General features: G+C 37.3%; 2 protein-coding genes across 3 annotated transcripts in view; one reads left to right on the top strand and one right to left on the bottom strand.

Moving 5' to 3' along the window:
* Positions 1–1146: 1146 nt before the first annotated feature.
* LOC111867291 (grpE protein homolog 1, mitochondrial) lies at positions 1147–8356 on the bottom strand. Of its 2 annotated transcripts, none has more exons than XM_023857013.2 (6): positions 8239–8356; positions 6645–6840; positions 4944–5057; positions 4735–4854; positions 1921–2004; positions 1147–1538 (listed from the first exon to the last, which is right to left on the bottom strand). In XM_023857013.2, the coding sequence occupies exons 1-6, from the start codon at positions 8322–8324 to the stop codon at positions 1428–1430; spliced, it is 711 nt and encodes a 236-aa protein (XP_023712781.1). In that variant the 5' UTR covers positions 8325–8356; the 3' UTR covers positions 1147–1427. The 2 variants fall into 2 exon arrangements, with proteins under 2 accessions (XP_023712781.1, XP_023712782.1); XM_023857014.2 differs by having other exon boundaries at positions 8192–8331.
* Positions 8357–8422: 66 nt separating this feature from the next.
* Positions 8423–17625, top strand: part of LOC111867284 (O-phosphoseryl-tRNA(Sec) selenium transferase) — a 30487-nt gene continuing 21284 nt past the window's right edge. The window contains exons 1-3 of the mRNA XM_023857000.2: positions 8423–8616; positions 8829–8999; positions 15269–15398. Coding sequence (XP_023712768.1) covers positions 8886–8999; positions 15269–15398 — 244 coding nt within the window. The 5' untranslated portion in view covers positions 8423–8616; positions 8829–8885. The remainder of the gene's footprint in view (positions 8617–8828; positions 9000–15268; positions 15399–17625) is intronic.

Genomic DNA, 17625 nt, shown 5'->3' on the forward strand with positions numbered 1-17625 from the left:
CCAAACTATCCTCAGCCTCAGCTACCAGCTTCTAACAGCTCACAACTGAACCCCAGTGGTTATCTAAGCAACTCACCCACTAACTCATCCTGCTTACCAGGTTTTATCGGAAAGTTCCTGGACTGGGTCAAAAAATAAACTCTAGTTTAACTTTGTTTTAGCTGCCATCTCCTTCAAAATGGTCTCCTTGGGAACATATACGTGATCCCATCATTTTTTCCACGCTTCAAAAGCACCAGGGGAGTAATTTTCCTTAATGCTGTCGAGTACCGCTTGCAATTCCCTTTAGATGTCAGACACTTTCAGAATGTCATCCCTTTAGTTTCATTTTCAATTTGGGAAACAGTGAAATCACAGAAGCCTGAGTCCAGCGAGTAGGTAGGATAGGGAACAATAACCATGCTTAGTCAAATATTCTGTGGTTTTCAGGGACGTGTTATCATGATAGAGCAATGTGGTGCATGTTCAAATTTACTGTTAAGATCTGGAAATGAGTACCAAGAATATTCTTCGGGGTAAAGGGCGACTGGCATGTAAGGCTCACAACCTGCCGACTGTCTGAGAAATGTGGGACCCTCGTCTCTCAACCCTATGGGCCTCCGCGGCCTGTTACAGGGGTACCTTTACTTTTATTACTTTACTATTTAAGGATTTCTCCTCACTTCTCATTCATTTTCAATAATCTCATCATTTAATTACCTCCATTTAAAATTCTCCTTAATTTAGTGTTCAAATCCAATGCCTCCAAAGAAACTTTAAATGGGGGCTTCGCTGTGCTGTTAGATTTCCATGCCCTGGACAATAGTAAAATTAAGTATTTTAGCTCTAGATGTAGGTGACTGGTCAGCTTCATGCTCTGAGTGCAACTTCCATGGAAAGAATCCACACTTCCTGCTGAGCAAGGCCCTGCAGACCCAGGTCATACTGGGCATGGTGGTGTCCCTGCCAAGATTCAAACTTGATTGTCTTCCCCATAGACAGTTACTTTATTGACTGATCTGTAGTTGCATATTATTCACACTAAACCCTTGCAAGTTCAACAAGTTTTATGAACTGATAATGTAATCCTTATATACAGTTCATGATACAATTAACCAAGAAGTTGTGATCATAATTTACATGCCTTACTAAAAGGAATACATATAAGAAATACCGCAATAAAAATTTATTGCATCCCAAAAAAAGGAATGATAAAGAAGTGTTAAAACTAATTTTTGAAAGTGTTCTATTCCAAATTCAAATTATGTAATCTTGTTTCATAGGCATCAAAATATACTGTGTTAACATAGATGAAGTTCAAGTCACAATATGTTCACTTTATAGTCACACAGTTTTATAATACCAGTTCTGTTATATACAATAAATGTCTACATAAACATATTTCTGGCTGCTATGGTAATGTTTGCTGCCATTAGATTGTATTCAATTTAGGGACCTTTTGCAACCCCAACTAGAGCTGGCCGTATGACTCGTTCATGAAGCTTGTAACCAATTTTTGATACTACAACAATTGTACCAGGATCTTTCCCTTGCACCTCCTGAAAAGATTCACATTTATCTATATAGCTTTTCTTTGTTTCAACATTAAAATAAAATAACATAACATATAGTAAAGAGTAATGATACACATTTCTGTATTAACATTAATAACATTTAATCTGAGGGCTTGATTGACATTAAAATCATTTGATAGAAGTGCTTTCTTGAAACTGCTGCTCCAAGTGTAAAGACAGGGAGAGTTCACAACTAATTACTTTCAGCTTCTATAGAATGATGGGCCACGATTAGTCATGCCAGAGGTTATGAAAATGTATCACTCAAGCACAAGGAATTCATCAAATGGAACATCTACTACCACTTAACCTTTAAATGTCATAGATGGAAAACATTATTCCACATGACAGTTATATGTTATCTTACCTGTTGGAATAGCGCTTCATGTAAGTTAGGATCAAACTTTTCTTCTATTGGATTAACTGGAATAAGGCCATGCCGACTGAATACCTGTTAAAAGTTACATGGGCCCAGGCTGAGCATTAAAACATAAGTAGCATTCCAAGTTTCAGATGTAATTAATAACCAATATACTTTCCATAAATAAACACCCATTCAAATGAACATATTTAAAAAAATATCAAACACTTATCTTAATTTTTATATATTTTTATATGCATATAACATACCATATTCTATGTGCGTATGAAAGACATAAACTTTGAGCTCTTTAATCTAAGAGTGGTTGAAAGGTTATCATTTGTATAACTTTGCAGACAAAAGAGCCGAAGTTCTAACAAATTACTTCTCATTAGAAGTAATATACTTCAGCTTGAAATAACATTTTGGATTTTAATATCTACTGTGCAAGGTTCTGTATGATTTAGAAAACAATGTGAAATTCTCAACAACATTATTTTTTTTATTATTCATAGTCTTTTGGGTGAAATACTGAAATATTGCTATTTAGGATTAAATACCCATTGGCATGATGGTGGAAACTAATTTAAATGTTTTCATCACCAAGTGATTGACCTACAACATTGTTTCATGTGCTAAACTGTCATTTTATTCTGGATTTCAAATAAAAATGTTATGACACATGTTTACAAATAAAAAAAATCCATGGTTCTAGTCTGCAAGTGAACTATACCAACCAAGTGACTGCCGCTTGTCGGCAAAGTTAGTGCCAACTTCAGTGGATAGAGGGTATTGCGTGGTCAGCACAACAAATCCTCAAAGGCCATTAATTTCGGTTTTCTAGACCAGAGCCACTATTTCCTTGAAATAGCTCCTCAATTATCCTCACAAGGCTTGAGTGGACCCTGTTCCAGACCCACTACTTCTCAGAAAATCTGGTAGCACTGGGAATTGAACTTGGACCTCTGGATCTGTAGCCAGGAACTCTAACCACTAGACCACAGAGGCATCCGAAAATATCAGCCTGAAGCTCATACCACACGTAGCCCTCACCGTGTTACACATTTACTCGGATGTTTAGAAAATAAATGAAAGACCAGTTTCATTGTTAAAAGCAAAACCTCTGAAGGCATCATCACAATCATTCAAAATTTAGGCTTTCATTCATAGACATGTTTTATTGGGTGCTTACTTTGTTTCTGGACTTGGCCACTTCCAACGGAAAGCACAGTGGATTTTGTAAACACCACTGAGATGAAGACTGTATGGTGTGTATGGATTATACAGGGGCCTTAGAGTGCATCACCCTCACTCCCCATCACATTGCAGCTACAACTGGTGCACTGCTATAGTTAGTGCCTCGTAACTTTAGCCGTGTGGAAAGGTAAATGCTGTTGTGGAGCACATGAAGCTGTATGCTTGCTGTGGTGACGTTCAGAGCTACTCCCCGAGCGGAAAACATTGCCTACGGAGACCAACAACAAGCAACACAACATACTATACACCTGACCACACTCCAAGACGCTACATTTCAAACTGGTAGTACCCATGCTGACGTAAACTGATAAGACTGCCCCCCCCAGCTCCGCAAGAGATGGTATGACCCCTCTATCACGGCTAGAGTTCCGAGGAACTAACAGTACTTCTTGTGACATATCTCATGTGCAACCCAAAGGCCAAGAACATCTGATGAATGTGCAAGCATCTTGTTCACAGATACAACTCAACACACAAAAAATTGTGAGCGAGATAATTTTGGCCTGGTCATGGCAGGTGCATCAGCAATATAATTTGTGGTGTCATGTGTATGTGTGCGCGCGCACGCGCATATACACATTTATGTCTGTTTTGCAACAGCCTTTTTCTTAAATAAGAATTTCATTTTGAATTGTTTCATTTTGGTCTGTTACACTATTATACATAAAATCAATACAAAGTCCGTCGAGTGTAACAATGTTTTTTAGGTCACTTCTTTCTCACTCTTGCCTTACATGTTTCGGTTTTAGTAAAACCATCTTCAGAGGCACATGGTACTAACAAGAAAACACTGGCGTTGTTTAACTGTACACAGTATATATGCTGTGTGGGCACTGCTACAAATGTCGATGTGTAAAAGCACAACACTAGCTTGGAGTACTGAATGCACGTACAGAATGCACGTTCAACCTTCGCATTCCATCCGAAGTTGCCCTCGCGTTAAAACATCACTATTAAAATATTTAAAAAATATTTAAAAATTTNGTTAAACAACGCCAGTGTTTTCTTGTTAGTACCATGTGCCTCTGAAGATGGTTTTACTAAAACCGAAACATGTAAGGCAAGAGTGAGAAAGAAGTGACCTAAAAAACATTGTTACACTCGACGGACTTTGTATTGATTTTAAGAATTTCATTTTTCTTCCATTCTTGTCAAGGAGGATGAGATCAGTAGGACACGTAGCATGCACTGGGGATAAGAGGAATGCATATAGGGTTTTGGTGGTAAAGCCAGAAGGAAAAGAGACCACTAGGTACATCTAGACCATAGGTGGGAAGATAATATTAAGATGGAACTTAAGAGAAATGGGATGGGGTGGTGTGGATAGAATTCATCTGACTCAGGATAGGGACCAGTGGAGGGCTCTTGAGAACATGGCAATGAATCTTCTGGTTCCAAAAAATGTTGGGAAATTCTTAAATAGCTGAGTGACTGGCAGTTTCTCAAGCACTCAGCCCCATGGAGTTAGTGTTGTGAGTGTACCTGTATTTCTTATTTTTGTGATGGTTAAATCTAAATATTCAAAAAATTGGTTCAGCATTGAATAGTTTGGAAAAAATTTACCTTATGTAACTGGGCTTCTGTCATTTTAAGTCCTTCGTAGAGATTTTTTAAATGTGGATTGCTTTCCCTAACTTCCTCTTTTGGAACACTTTCTGTAGCTTTGCCCAGAATGTCTGCCACCTATGAGTAAAAAACACAAATGTTAAAGTAATGATAAACTTGTAACTCATGGAAGAAGTATTGTGCACATTATAAAATACTGATACTACCTCTAACAGATCTTTACAGAATCCCTGTATGCCAAAGAGTTTTGCATCCTCTATCTGTTTCATTAACCTCCGCCTCATATTTTCACCATCTGCTAGAGCTCGTTTGTATTTATCCTGTGAAAAAATCCAAAATCGTTATTCTAGTTTTATTCAGCTAATGCAGTCTGTATAACTGACACATGCTTTGAACTTTTCCCCACAATTCTTGTGTCTGAAGGCATGTGTCACCCAAAATGTTTAAGTTTCATTTTAATCAATCAATCCGCAAATTGCAAGCATGTGAACTTGACTGGAATGATTCAGGATATGTATGGTTAGGATAGGAAGATAAAAATATTGTGATGGGGCAGTCATATATATATATATATATATAGTGTGTTATTGTCATGGTTATATTGGACACCACATAATCTTGGAGGTGGTTACCAGTGTTTCTGACGAACCTGATCTCTTCCACTTGAGGGTACTATTTTAGCTAATCCCAATTAGGACTGAATCCACAACCCTCAAAAATACAAGTCAAAAGAATGTCTTTGATTAATCCAAATATACAGTCATGGAGTCATTTACAGTTCCTGAGTTCAAAATGTCAAAATCATGTGCCATCATTATTAGAGATTAAACTGACTTTGACAACTCAATATACCGTATTTACGCATGTATAGGCCGCACATTTTTTGTCAAAAATTCAAGAGGAAAACTGGGGTGCGGCCTATATTCGAAATATTCAAAATCACACTTCATTTAAAAAAAATTATATTCATAATTAGTAATACAGGATGTTCTACTCCTGAAATAATATTCCAAGAAAATTATTTTTTCTATAATTTCTGTCTGAAAATTGTGCTGCGGCCTATACATGCGTAAATACGGTAATCCATATTAAAAAAATACCTATTTCCATGGTATTCCATATGACTTTGCAGTCTTTTAAACAAAATCTATGTATCATTTTCCCATTAAAATCTGTATATTTTACATCCACAATGTGTTACATGACCAGCCAATTGCATCCCCACTTAACCACCAAAACATAAGAAGACTTGCAATCACGAATGCCTTGCTTCAACTTTCTTTATTAGTAATCATTCCTAGATTAAAATATTTTCCTTATCACTTTATTAAAAAAACTCACTAATTTACACCAACTGGAGGTAGGGATAGTCCAAAAGTCTGAATAATATACCATAACTATAAGTAAATATTTTCAGGTCACAGCTCTGTGTAAAAGTGGAAAGTTTTATTGTTTTCAGTAGAAAGTAGACATTATAGTGTTTCCATTATAAGATGTTGCCATACTGTCATAAGCCCACCGGAAATTTCCCCAGTAAACCCAGTTCAGTAGCACCGAAACTGTGATGTCTGCAGCGTCATAAATTGAAGACTGATAAGAAGTGGGAAATGTTATCATTCAGTTCCCATTTAGGAAAAATCTCCATTCTGTGTTCATAAAATACATAAAAAGAAGAATTCAGCTGGAATTATGGGGGTCTGAATAAGCAAGCTGTTACTGTACTCTTAATTTATATTCAAAGAGACCAAATTTCACAAGCACAGAAAATGATAGCAGAGCAGCAGCTTAATATTCTTTAATTTTCATATATTTCCTCCATAAATTCTGGACAATATAAATCTAAGCATTCATTCTTTCATAGAATAAAAGAAATGTTCATTTTATATAAAATTATATATTACACTGACTTCTAATTCCAGATTCTTTTCTGATAATAAATCGATTTCTTTGATGAGATTTTCATTTTCTTTCCTTATTTTTTTCTCATTCTCTGATTCTTCACTTGCAGCTGTTTCTGCATTTTGTTTTGTTTCTTCTGATGTAACACTCATTCCTCTTTGGCCATTGGGCCACCGACTTAGAAAAGATGTGTTACTCTGACATCTGTAAAAGAATTATCATATTTATCACATATACTTGAACTGCATTATAGTAGAATGCAAGCACGAGCAGAAATCAAACGACAGACTGTCAACCTGAAGATGGTATGTGTATGGCTTCTTTCTGAAGCTCTTTTAAATAAACTACTATGTAGCCTTTAATCTGTAGCATGTGCATCTCACATTAGCCATAACATCACATTACATAGCAGTAAGAGGTTATGTTATAGTAACAGAGTAAAGCTGTTCTTTGGTACAAAACCAAGACTTCTCTGTAATCTATATATCCACTCCCCACGCGTCTTCATGGCATAGTGCTTAATTAGTTAGGCAGAGGGACAACTTTACCTTTTTTTTTTCCCAGACTTCTCCACTTCGCACAGATTTCTTATACAGGGTTAGATTCAATTTCTTTCAAAATTGTTAATGGAAATGGAAATACATGTTTCACACTGCAAAAGACTTGTGGCAATACCTATGTTTACATCTAGCAATTATTTCAAAATCATGCTCATCATTTGAGCATGCAGAGGCATAACACCATTTACATTTTTAAGGGTACTTCAAGTTCGACCCCTTAAATTACTTTCATATGATAGCTGCTGGAAACTACCTTGGACAGCAAAACAGCATACTGATTGAAGACATATGCTTTATTTAACTCAGCTAGCATAGTGACTAAGCTACAGGATGATGGCCAAGAAACTGGCGTTCAATTCCGACCGAAGTAAGAGATCTGTCTCTTCTCCAGGTCATACAGACTGGCTTCTGACCCCCCAACGATCTCCTACTCACTGCATACTAGAGGCTCTTTCCCCAGGGGAATAAAGGCCAGGGCGTGAAGATGACCACTCACTTCCATCAAGTGCTGAGGTTAGGAATGCGTGGAGCTATACCTTCATTTCCCACACGTCTTCAAGACGTGTTGTTTAATCAAGGACATGGTCAACTTTAATTTACTTTACTTTATGCACCTGTATATGTAAAAAGTGTCTGAACAAGTTTTTCTAACATTTTCTTTGAAAAATATAAAAAATTAAATGCCTAATACCGATAAAATATTTTATTTCAGTTCTCCTCGGTACCCAGTTTCACTGATATCTATGGATGTGGGCATCATTCGCTCATTGCATCAGACACTAAAATGACTTTAAATACACAAACATATGATCCTTTTAAAAACATAAAGATTTTCTGCTAAATACTTAGACAAATGTCTGGCGCTATGTGCTCCTTAAACAGATAACTATTATTTCTCACATTTAACAAAAATAAACTGTGCTGATAAATTTCAAAATTTCATGACAAAGTCAAGCATCTTACACAATTAGCAATGTCATAAAAACAATTCTTACCAAAAGTACAACTTCGTGTGATAGAACCTGATAAACGTTTTACGAACCTGGTACTTCCGTATTTTCCAACACTTACTACATTTTCTGCTACTAACCGCCCAAATCTTAACAAAGCAGCACCAACCAGCGCCATTTTCCCAGATGATATTCGTACCGGTACGTACTATGATGACTAGCGATATCTGCACACAGACTATTGAACTTATGGAAACATCTGAAGCCGTTTCGAGCGCTTCGTATGTTATGGTTAAGGTGGAAAGTGAAACGAGTAGTAACTTTTTGATATTTTATGGCCTCGTTTGGAAAAACTAATTGTAGTAGGTAATTTTCCATAGTAATATGATTTAATCCTTATAGTATCTATTTTCCTAAAGGATTTTCGAGTATTTCAAAGTAATAAGATAAAATATTATGAGGGATTGCCGGTAAGTAACATTGTGGTTTTCTTGACAGTAATATAAGGAGAAATTCATTATTCAGATGTTCAAATATGAAGAATTCTCGGAAGATACAAACTTCAAGTTTCTATATTAGAGAATACGGTCTAGGAATTAACGTTTTAAGGTCTAATGACTTTCATGTATTAAGATCTCCAAGAAGGGGAGAGATTTATAAGGGCACACTAATTTCATTTCAGAAATGTTGGCATTGTAGTGATTGAGCAGTAGTTGGCAGTCGAGGTTGACACTAAAAAATGAATAGCCACAGTTTTACTTTAGCTGAGCGACTCATCCCAGCAACCTACCTGCAACAGGCTGCAGCAGCAAAGAAAACTCGAGAGAGTCTCATACGACAGCTTATAGAACAGGTGGGTTAGACACTCTCAGGTGTACAGAGGACAAGGTGTCTTAAGGACAGGACGATATTGGTACACCATAATGTTTGTTTTGTATAAGGGTTGAGTATATGTATATATTTTTATATCTTACCAACATGAATAGTGAATGTAACTCTACATGGCATATCTATGGGATGTGTTGGGAAGAAGGTTTTTTTTTTCCATAGAAATCAGACATTCATCATAGATATCAAAAGTTACTAACAAGTAAAACATCAAAATAGTTGAAGTAACCATGTAACCATTGGTGCTGACATTTGAAATCTGCAGTCCTTATTTGTTGTTATGAGTAATTTATTTATTTAATTATCCTTTTTATGCAAGAATATGAGGAGCACCATTAACAAGAGGGATTAAACACATTTTGAAAATCTGAACAGTGTTTAGACTGCAGTCAAACACTGAAATATATTTGAGGGTGTAACCTCGTATTATGGTTACAAATGCTAGTTACCTAAGGATTTTGAACAAGTGGTTGTAGCCTGTTTTGACGTTCTGTTACAGTATTCCTATGGGTAGACTAAGGAGAATCATAAAATCATCGGTATACTTACTAACCTGGGCTAGATTAAAAACATGTACCACCAGATTTCAAATCCTGAGCATTACTGTGTCATTATACTGTTTGATTATCTTATAATCAATCCTGTACATAATTAGCAGATGAGTTTTTTGAGAATTATAATTTTTATATGTTGATATCCATGAATCAGATGACAGTAATTCCATACCCATTTTCAAGTATTATAAGTATGTTAGCCAATGCTGTTAATTACCATTTTGGCCTGAAGACATGTCTGCTAATATCTCTGAAATGAATACAAACTCACTAGCCACAATGCTGTATTGTTGCCTAAAAATGAAAGCACAACTTCCAATAGATTGCTGCGAAAGTCAGCATTATTCTTAGTGAGGTTTGTTTGTAAAGTGTAGTAATGCTATGCAAGCATAATGCTATGTAAGGGGATATGACTGTGATCTATTGCTGTATTCTTTACGCCTTTGCCTGTATTTCTGTTTGTCTACCTGTGTGCACCTGTATGTTACCATTGAAGGATAAAGTGAACTGACACGTTTCCTCAAGTAGGAATTTTTGTGTGTTGGGTCTAAGAAAGGGGAAGTAGCAGGAAGGTGGAGGAAACTGTTTAATGAGGAGCATTATAATGTGTACTCTCTTCATAATGTTATTAGGGTAATCTAATCAAGAAGGATGACTATGTAGCATGCATGAATGGTATAAGAAATGTGTACAAAATTTTATTCAGGACACGTAAATAGAAGAGACCATTTGATTTGTTTCATTCTTGTCCGTCATACTAACAACATTACAAATGATAAAACAATTCCGTCCAGTGTGACTATTGAAGCTTTTACTACTTCACTTTTTACCACCCTAACATGCTTCGGTTTTATCATTTGTAAGAAGTAACCACTTGAGGGACCTAGGCTTAAATGTGACAGTAATATTAACATGAATTTTGAAGGACTGGGAAGTGAGGAGGTATGCAGGATTAAGTGGCAGACCCTTGTATTTATGGTAATAAACATTCATGTTCCATAACAGGCAGGGAATTTCTGTACTAGCAGAGCTACTATCAGCTTCTCAAAAAGGACTCTGCTGGATGGACCAGGAGAATTTTATTCCATGTTCATTCAAGTCAAAAGTTCAGACTTTAAGTTGTCATGTCACAAAAATCTGGGTCAGCTGTGTAGAAGGTATACTCGTATGGTCTTCATTTTTAGCCTACTTACTGTACAGAAAGGAGCTGGAATAGTGTGGTCACTATAGCCACTATTTTCTTTCTTATTGCTAGTGGGGTGGAACTAAGTCCCTTGTACTGCAGCCACTTCTGGCCTATTGTACCAGCCCCAGATGATAGGTGAGGGTGATTGTGGAGCAATTGGTGGAATGAAAATTGGCAGGGGAAACCAAAGTACTCAGAGAAAACCTGCCCCAGTACCACTTTGTCCACAACAAATCCCACTTGACCAGACCCAGGATTGAACCCGGGCCGCCGCGGTGGGAAGCCAGTGACTAACCGCTTGAGCTATGGTGTGGCCCTAGTATAGCCACTAGCTATGGGCTGGATGACAGAGAGGTTGGAGTTTGAGCCCCAGTATGGTCAAAAATTTTCTCAACGTCCAGACCGTCTCTGGAGCCCACCCAGCCTCCTATATAATGGGTATTGGGGACTCTTGTCTTGGGGGTAAAGCAGCCAGGGTGTACAGTTAAGCACTCATCTCCAATTAGTGCTGAGGTCAAGAAGATGCGGATCTATACATCCACTTCCCCATACATCTTCATGGTGTAGTGCTTATTTAGCTAAGCACAAGGACAACTTTACCTTTACCTTTCCTTACAGAAAAAGTATGCATAAGAGTTCACCAAGCTATCTGTGTGTGTGGACCCCCTGTCAACCTTTGAACCAGCTGCTTGATTACAAATTTCATGCCATTGGAGGCCACTCCAAACTCAAACTTATTGATTTTCTGGAGCCACACTGATGATGAGCTACAGGCTAGACAGTTGAGAAATCAGGGTTCAATTCTTGGCAGGGGTAAGAAATTCTTCTCATCCCCACATGTCTAGGCTAGCTTAGTGTTTCACCCACTCATTCACCTCCGTCTTTAATACAACTTAAAACTGTTCACAATCTCTCCTTAATTAACAGTAACATTAAAATCACATCAATTGCTACATGTTTTGGCCTCGCTTGGCCCTCTTCAGGCAATTGTTCATTTTTGAAGCCATTGCATTGCACTAGTTCTTAAGTCAATGTATTTCCGTGCTATTGCATATTGTTGTTCACACTAAAATGTGTGTGTCAGAATAAAATTCTCTCTCCATTCTGTATTATTTTCCTTTTGCAGCATCCATGTTTGTGCCCCCTTCATATATATGTTCTCACTAGTTGGGTGTATGTCCTGCCCTCTCTCCAATGGGTACCAAGGGTCCCCGGGAAAGTGGAAAATGAAACATACCTGATGAACGAACTTATGAGGTGGGAACAACAGTCGTGTGCTTAATTTAGGTTTCTGAAATGATGTGTGATTGTGGATGTGTTAGAAATGTGCAAGTTCTTTTATGGTAATCTTGTGAAAAAAGCAAAATGGTGGCTGAATGAAACCTATATTTAGTTTTCAGTTTGATGGTGGTAACTAATGAAGCTGTTGAGCTAGATGTGTGAAAGTCAGTTTAGAGAGAGCTCATAAACATAACTAAACATTATGTGTGAAACATTGTTTATAAGTTAACAATTTAAAACATGTAAGGTTTGAGGATTTCACAGTGGTGACTATGAAGAATGCCATTTTCTGGGATGTGGCACCATGTAGATCTTGTGTGAACAGATGTTTCAGAGGATCGTATCATCTCCATCTTCAGCGTAGAAAAATCTGCAAGCAGTCTGTAGCCACCTGCTCATGCTGGTTCCTCACTTGCAGATTTTTCTACCCTGACTATGGAGATGATATGTTCCTCTGAAACATTGGTTCACACAAGATCTACGTGGTGTCACATTCTTCAATTAAAAACATGGCAACAAATTTAACATTAAGTAATCGATTTCACAATAATAAAACAAAATAATTCTAGTATTAACAGTAATAGATATATAGAACTACAATGCTGTGCGGTATGAGTTCCATACTTTTATTACTTTTGTAATGTGATTTACTATAAAGATCAGCACCGTGTTTGGCAGGATACACTAAACAAACTAGATGAATTTCTATTCTAGAATGATATTGTCATGTGTTGGGTATGTCACGCGACAAATAACTTTACACCGTGTTGAATGAAGTGAATTTATTTCACTCGCCCTTACAATTTCACAATTTACAATTACACAACTTCTGCCCTCGGAAGTATCACATTTACTTCTCCTGCTTTAGTCACTCGATACAACCCGACTCGGTGACTGCTAGATTGAAACTGACTCAGCGACTTCACGATCCACATTGTTTTACTCCTGATCACACACTCACACACACACACACCGCTCAGCCTGCTTTTTATACCTTTTCCTGTTGCCTCATGTTACAACGGTGTCCCCTGTTACGTCACAGTGGGAAGTACTGTTACGTCACCGCGGGAGAAGGTGGCGGAGTGTTGACTGGCCTGTCACCATAGCAGCGACAGTGCTCCGATGCTGTTATGTCACTGCTGGCAGGGGAGGGGGTGTCCTGCATAGCAAAAATACGTCACAATATTATTTGGGTTGCAATAGCAGAAGCACCCATGAAGACATTATTTGGTGTCATGAGAGTTTTCTTCTTAACAGTTTAGTGAAAGCAGTGTAAAAATAAATATTGTTATAAGTAGAGTAAAGTGTGTGGATAACAGGATTACTGTGACTCCTCTGTCTTTACTGTTACCTTGTCTTTTGTCTCTGTACCCTGTACAGGTGGGAGATGAAAGCTGTCACTCTGTCATTCTGCTTGTTAGTTCAAGAGGTGGGACAAAAGACAGCAATGGAAACTTACATGTTTTTTTTTACTGTCACCAAAACTAATTTTCAAACAAACCATTCAGTATCACTGTACACTTTTTTATTTCAGCTACACGTTTGGATCATCATCAGGCAGTTTGTTAAATACATGCTTGTTACTGAATTGTCCTAATATGCATCCATATTAATATTATTTTAAAAATCCATTATCTCATTATAACATAGGTTGGTATTTTTATATTATAGTTAACCCTCAGGGTTAATTTTGTTTAAATTAATGTTTATTTCTTATTGATATGATGCGGGTTTATGTCATGTTTGTCATATATTAGAGGGTGATGACGTCTTCAGGGATTTCGTTGTTAATGTTTGTTTTATATGTTATGATTGCTTATGTACAGTTGTTGTTGCTAGTTCTGTATGTATTTCTTCCTGATGTTCTTATGTAGTATCGTGATGAAATCATTCTGTAATGAGGGTGGGTAATTTAGTTATTTGTAGGGTTGAAATTGTTAAAATTTATATTTATATCTTGTCAAAATGTTAAAATTTTTGCTATTCAGGTATTGTTTTTTTTTGTATATAATATACATAGATTGTAAGAGAATACACCCACATTATCTATGTAAACCTTTATTACAGTATAAATGAATTAGAAAAGTAAACAGAAATGCAGTTACATGTAGCAGTATTACCAAACACTATTACAATCAGTGAAGATAGAAGCAAGAAGTAAACACTGAATAAATGTATCTTTCAGTGGCAGATCACTTTATAAGAGACCTCGAGCAGAATTTCAAAAAGACGAACAGAAACTAAATTTGAGCTAAGCAGCCCACTTTGCAAGTGAAGTACATGTGTCAACTCAAGTAATTTTAGCCCATCTGACTCCTCTGTATAGACTAGAATATCTTGCTTCAAGCCTTCTGACCAGAATAGTTAAGTTTCTTGATCCATCACATTTAGACTGGAGGGGAAGGAAAGAGGTAGAGGGACAGCAGTGGTGGGAAAGACATGGGAGGAGAAGTGGGTTGCAGGTGACAGCGCCTCTCAATCCGTTGATGGTACTCTGCTCTGTGAGGCACTGTTCAGGAGAATTAAATGAGTTTGATTATCTTCAAGTTTTGTTAGAATTTCTATTGATAAAAGTTTCTATCGAATTCAGATGCCTCAGAACAATAGTAATATAAGTGATAATAGCTGTTCTTTAGCTCTTCACATGTTTAATGCACATTTATTGCCATGATAATTTATGGACACTGTGGAAGTTGGTTGTTTGTAAATTACTAGACATCGACAAGAAAATGTTCATGGTTTATCCATGACCTGTATTTTCCATTACATAACTCCCCCCGTTTGAAATTTTAGAGCAATTTGTACTTTATTTTCTTAACTCTTTGTCATACATAACTAAGAAACTACCTGGTAGTAAATCCTGTAGGTTCAGCAGTATTAGTTTTGAGAAATATAAATGCTTTGCTTGTGACTGATGGATTGTTCTTGGGTTCAATTCCATTACAACTGTAAGGATTATATGGCATTGACTGAGGTGGGAAAATGATTGCAAAAGGTTATTTACTTACTTAGGACTGAAAAAGAATGCTTTGGTGTATAACAGTGGTCCTGGTACTTAGCTGTAGAGGTTGAGAAAAAAAAAATACTCCCTCAGGAGTTATTCACATATAATATCAACTATACTGTAAGAATACTTACCACATTATAGTTTCTGTAGTGACAAATAACACCCCGGCTGTTTCTTTTAACAAAATGAGCTTTGTCATGTTTCAGAGAAAATGGCCAGAAGAAGGTTGGGATGACACTACAATTGAACTATTTCTTGCTGATCTGGCGCAAATGGACAGCAATAACTTTCCTGGAAACTGTGGTATAGGTGAAAGAGAAGCAAGAATTGCATCTGGTAAAGACTGCCGTTTTTAACTTCAGTTGCTCTAAGTTCTTTACAGATATAAAAGTTGCCATTAACCCGTTGCCGTGGTTCGTCGTGTATGTTTCGTCAGGGATTTAAATCGTCTGGGGGGGNTACGAGGTGCTATTGGAAAGTTCACAGACTGTTATTGTTGTAACTGTCTTGGTTAAAGAAGATGAGAGGGGAGGCCAAGGTCACACTTCTGCAAGCCTATTGCATCAGTCTGCCATGTGACACCACTCTGTGAACGTGAATTGTTTTAGACAAGTGCTTTTTTGACTTCATGTTTTGTTTTGTCTGCGATGGATGGCAAAATCAAGCAACCTGTCTGCATCAAGTTTTTGTGTGAAGCTTAGTAAATCTTCTACCAAAACCCTTGATATGCTTCATGTGGCTTTTGGATAGCATTGTTAAAGCCAGACAGCAGTTTTTGAATGGCATTCATGTTTTAAGGTAGGTTGAGTGTCATTTGAAAATGACAAACGTTCAGGGTGACCAAGCGCCAGCAAAATGATAGAAAATGTTGAAACAATTCAAGAACTCATCCACAAAAACCATCACTGAACAATCCATGAGCTTGCAGACACCACTGGGATCAGTTATGGATGAGATCTTAACAGAAAATTTGAGCATGTGTTGCATTGCCGTGAAGTTTGTTCCCTGACTCTTGACAAGTGATCAAAAACAGTGGCATGTAAATGTGTTCTTGAGCTACGAGAGAAAGCTGACGAAGACCGACCTTTTACAAGTATCTCTGGGATTATAACAGGTGATGAAAGATGGATTTATGGTTATGATCCAGAAACAAAGCAGCAATCATTGCAGTGGAAGAGCCCACAATCACCAAGAGCAAAAAAGGCGCAGCAGGTCTGCAGTTCAACAGAGAGCATGCTTATGGTTTTTCTTGGATATGAAGGGGATTATTCACTGTGAATTTGTTCATCTTAACACTATGGTCAACTCTGACTTTTACTGTGTGATTCTGAGGTGCTTGAGAGAAAATGTGCAACAAGAAGAACAGGAACTTTGGCGCAACCACAACCAGCTCTTTCATCATGACAATGCATCCACCCACGCATCCCTGAAAACCACAGAGTTTGTGACTAACAATGACATGGTCATCCTTCCCCATACTCCCTACTAGCTGGACTTAACCCCCTGTGTTTTCGCTTTGTTTCCCAAATTGAAAATGAAACTGAAGGGACGATGTTTTGAAACAGTGTCTGACATCCAAAGGTAATTGCAAGCAGTACTTAACAGCATTAAGGAAAATTACTTCCACGGTGCTTTTGAAGTGTGGAAAAAACAATGGGATCGCTATGTACGTTCCCAAGGAGACTATTTTGAAGGAGATGGCAGCCAAAATTGAGTAAGTTTAGCCAGCATTTCTTTTTTGACCTAGTCTGGGAACTTTCTGATAGAACCTCGTAGAGGCCATCAGAATACTGTGTCATTAACAGCACTCATACAAGCAAAGGGATTTCTACAAGAACTCTGTGTCAGAAGAACCTAGGGGCCATTAAAACTAAACAGGAACCAGTTACAGTGGGCAGCAGGACTACTTACAAGACACTGTCACCTGAGAGGACACCTTTTAAAAATGAAATTACGAATAATCCCATTTGCAAAAGGTGCCTAGATGAAGATGAATCAGCCACACATATCCTCTGTGATTGTAAGGCTACAGCTTAGTTAAGATTTTGTAACTTTGGATGCTACTTTATAGAGCCAGGTGACTGCCAGGACGTCCCTTTAAGTAAGGTGCTACATTTCAAAGTGTGGGATTGTTGAAGGGCTGAAACACAAAGGAATGAACAGTAAATGTCATGGTGCAAGAACCGGTTAAGGCCCACCCTTATTCAACCATTCATACCATTAATTGAAATTATCATATTTGAGTACACCTATAGTAAATCTATCTGTGTCAACAGCATTAGAAGTGCCATGCAATTTTCATAAAGGAGATATTAGAATAGCTCACAAATGTACAAGAATGTTAATTCGTTTAATACTATAATACGTACAGCTGAGTCATTAGTACCCGAGCCTAGCCCTTTTGAGGTTGAAATTGCTATTGCAAAGTTGAAAAGGTATAAATCGCCAGGTAGTGATCAAATCCTGACAGAAATGATTCAAGCAGGAGATGGAATATTATGTTCTAAGATCCATAAAATAATTAATTCTGTTTAGAATAAGGAAGAATTGCCTGATCAGTGGA

Source organism: Cryptotermes secundus, unplaced genomic scaffold (genome assembly GCF_002891405.2).
Source record: "Cryptotermes secundus unplaced genomic scaffold, Csec_1.0 scaffold1475, whole genome shotgun sequence".
NCBI lineage: Eukaryota > Metazoa > Arthropoda > Insecta > Blattodea > Kalotermitidae > Cryptotermes > Cryptotermes secundus.